The 2,633-nt window shown below is 56.3% G+C and overlaps 2 protein-coding genes across 2 annotated transcripts; one reads left to right on the top strand and one right to left on the bottom strand.

The window, feature by feature from the left end:
* Positions 1-329, top strand: SPRG_17376 (hypothetical protein; the record flags this gene model as incomplete). Its single annotated transcript, XM_012357264.1, has 1 exon — positions 1-329. A coding segment is annotated over one exon (329 nt), but the record flags the coding sequence as incomplete, so codon positions are not given.
* Positions 330-1,255: 926 nt separating this feature from the next.
* On the bottom strand, positions 1,256-2,242 carry SPRG_17375 (hypothetical protein; the record flags this gene model as incomplete). Its single annotated transcript, XM_012357263.1, has 1 exon — positions 1,256-2,242. One exon carries the CDS (start codon positions 2,240-2,242, stop codon positions 1,256-1,258), a length of 987 nt encoding a protein of 328 aa, XP_012212653.1.
* Between the last annotated feature and the right edge of the window lie 391 nt (positions 2,243-2,633).

Genomic DNA, 2,633 nt, shown 5'->3' with positions numbered 1-2,633 from the left:
AGATCTACGAAGACAACTTCCACAAGACGGCGATGCAAAACAAGGTCAACTACGTCAAGAACGAAGTGCTCTCGCGGCCGGCGACGGCGACGTTCGAGGACATGACGCGCGACCTCGGCTTTGAGCGGCGCAAGAGTGAGCGCCAGCGCACCATGGCCAGCTGCATGGACCTCGACGTGCGCCTCCGCCTCGTCGTCGCCGAAGCCCGCAACAAGGACGGGCCCATCATGGTCGCGCACGTCTTCCGCTCGTCGCACACGCCGACCGACCGCAACTACCGTCAAGCTGGCCGCGCCGCGCTCGCCGGCGACTTTCTTATCCACGGGTAGCCATCCCGTTGCATGGTCGCCGACGAAATGCATGTGATTTGCTTGGATGACGCATGTTCGACTGCAACACGAGTCATGGGCCAGACGGGGGCGAGACGACGCACTGGCAAGCAGTCGCTTGCGTCGTCGTATGTAGGTAGGCAGTAGGAAGAGGTGCATCGACCCTCTCGAGGTGTGGCGAGGGAGACAAGGGATATCGAGGGACTCGTGGTCGGACGAGGCTTGCCCCCTTGCACGGCGTGTCAGCATCCCAGCCTCGTAGATGCCTAGCTCCGGGATATGGCAACATGGTACCGATGAACGAGGTAGATGATGATGATATCTGCGCCCGCGCTTGCTGTGGTGGCCGGCAGACGCTAGCGGTACCAGTGGTCTTTTCGCCTCTATGCATGTGATCAAACTCATTTATATAAGGTCCAGTTTAGCTTCGGGGGTAAGATGCAGGGGTATGGATTCTAAATCGAAGCGAGCGTGCAGGAGCGTGTAGCCATTTGAAGCGCCGGGGATCTCAAGTTTGCATTCGCCTTGCGTGCGTCTTCCGCCCTCCTTCCTCCTCCAACGGACGCAGTTGATCCCATGCTTGCTGCGGCTCAAGGTGGTACGTTCAAGGGGACGTGGCGCATGGCAAAGTGTACCGTGCGCCACGTCATGAACTGGAGGTATGTATACCATACTGTGTATGGTATTGGTGGTGGTGGCCAATAAAAGAGTATGCTCTTTAAAAAGCATTAACCACTGCTGCATACAACAACTAGTATGAACGGCAGCTCGCGGCAAAGAAAGATACGCTATTTTTATTCAATTATAAGACTGTGTTGCTGTCCAATCACAAGCGACGAATCGAGTACTTCCACTTGATGAGCCAATCAATAATCAAGTGTCCAATTCAAACACTGGATGACTCGCAAACAATCGTATCCCGCTCGTTATTGCTGCTGGCACTGGACGCCACGGGGCTGGCCACGGTCGTCGTCGTCCGAGTCGTACGCCTCCCGCTGGGCCTCTCGCTGGGCGGCCTTCGCATCAAAGTCGTCGAGAAAGCACTCTTCCGAATCGCTGTAGCGAGGGCGGACGGGCTCGGGCAAGGCAAACACGCTCTGGAGCGCACGGACTTGGTACGCCGACATGGACGTCGGGAATTCAATCTTGAACAAGATGACGAGCTCGCCTTTTACAAACGGGTTGCTGTGCTGCGGCATGCCTTCGCCGTGCACCGCCTTGAGCTGGTTCGGCTTGATGACCTCACCGGGCTTGGTCTTGACATGCAAAAGACGGCCATCAAGGTGCTCGACGATCGTCTCGAAACCGCAAAGCGCCTCGACAAGCGTGATCTTCTGCTCCATGACGAGGTTGCCGCCCTTGCGCTGGAAGGTCGCGTGCTCCCTCTCCTGGACGACAATCACAATGTCGCCGGCAGTCGTGCGAGGCGCCTGGTCGCCCTCGCCCGTAAACGTGATGCGCTGGCCGTTGCACATGCCCTTCTCGATGTGGACTTGTAGGACCTTGCGTTCCTTCGAGACCTTGTTACCCTTGCACGCCTTGCAGCGATCCAACTCGTTGATCGTCTTGCCTTGACCGCGGCAGTCGGGGCAGACCGACTGGACCTTCTGGACCATGTTGGGCCCGATCTGGCGGTGCTGGATGCGCATGCCGCTGCCGTTGCACGTGCCACAACTTTTCTCTGCACCGGCCTTGCCGCCACGACCTTCGCAAGCACCACAGAGCACATCGCGGTTCACGGCGAGCTTGACCATCTTGCCGTTGTATAGGTCCTCAAGCGACACCTTGAGCGAGTGCGCGAGGTCCTCCTCCGAGGCTGTCTTGTAGTACTTGGAGTTGTCGACGTTGCCATGGGGCGCGCCTTGGCAAAAGCCATCGCCACCAAAGAAGCTCTCAAAGCCACCGCCCCACATGACGACCGAATACCAAGTCGATGTCGAGTCGGAAAATGGCCCATGCGAGTCAGAGGACTTTTCACACTTGGTCCCTATATTGACTATATATTATCAATTGGTGTCAATTGGTCCCCATTTTGACCATGTATTATCAATTGGTCCTCATATTTTTGTCAATAGTATCCATTAATGTTTATGAACGGAGGATTATAGCGGACCCGCCAGCACAGCCTTTGCCGATGGCGTCCTTGGCCGCCATGAACTCCCATAAAGCGAAAGGTTTCTGGAGGCGTCGAAGACAACTACTCTCGTAGCTGGAAAACAACAGCGTCAAGTAAACCTGTTACGTACTTTAGCTCAATTCGGAGCAGCTTCAACAAGCCTATAGAGTGGTTGCCAGCGAGCGGAC

Source organism: Saprolegnia parasitica, assembly GCF_000151545.1.
Source record: "Saprolegnia parasitica CBS 223.65 unplaced genomic scaffold supercont2.819, whole genome shotgun sequence".
NCBI classification, from domain to species: Eukaryota; Oomycota; class Saprolegniomycetes; order Saprolegniales; family Saprolegniaceae; genus Saprolegnia; species Saprolegnia parasitica.
Note: the sequence above shows the minus strand (reverse complement) of the source record. Positions and strands in the feature narration are given on the sequence as shown.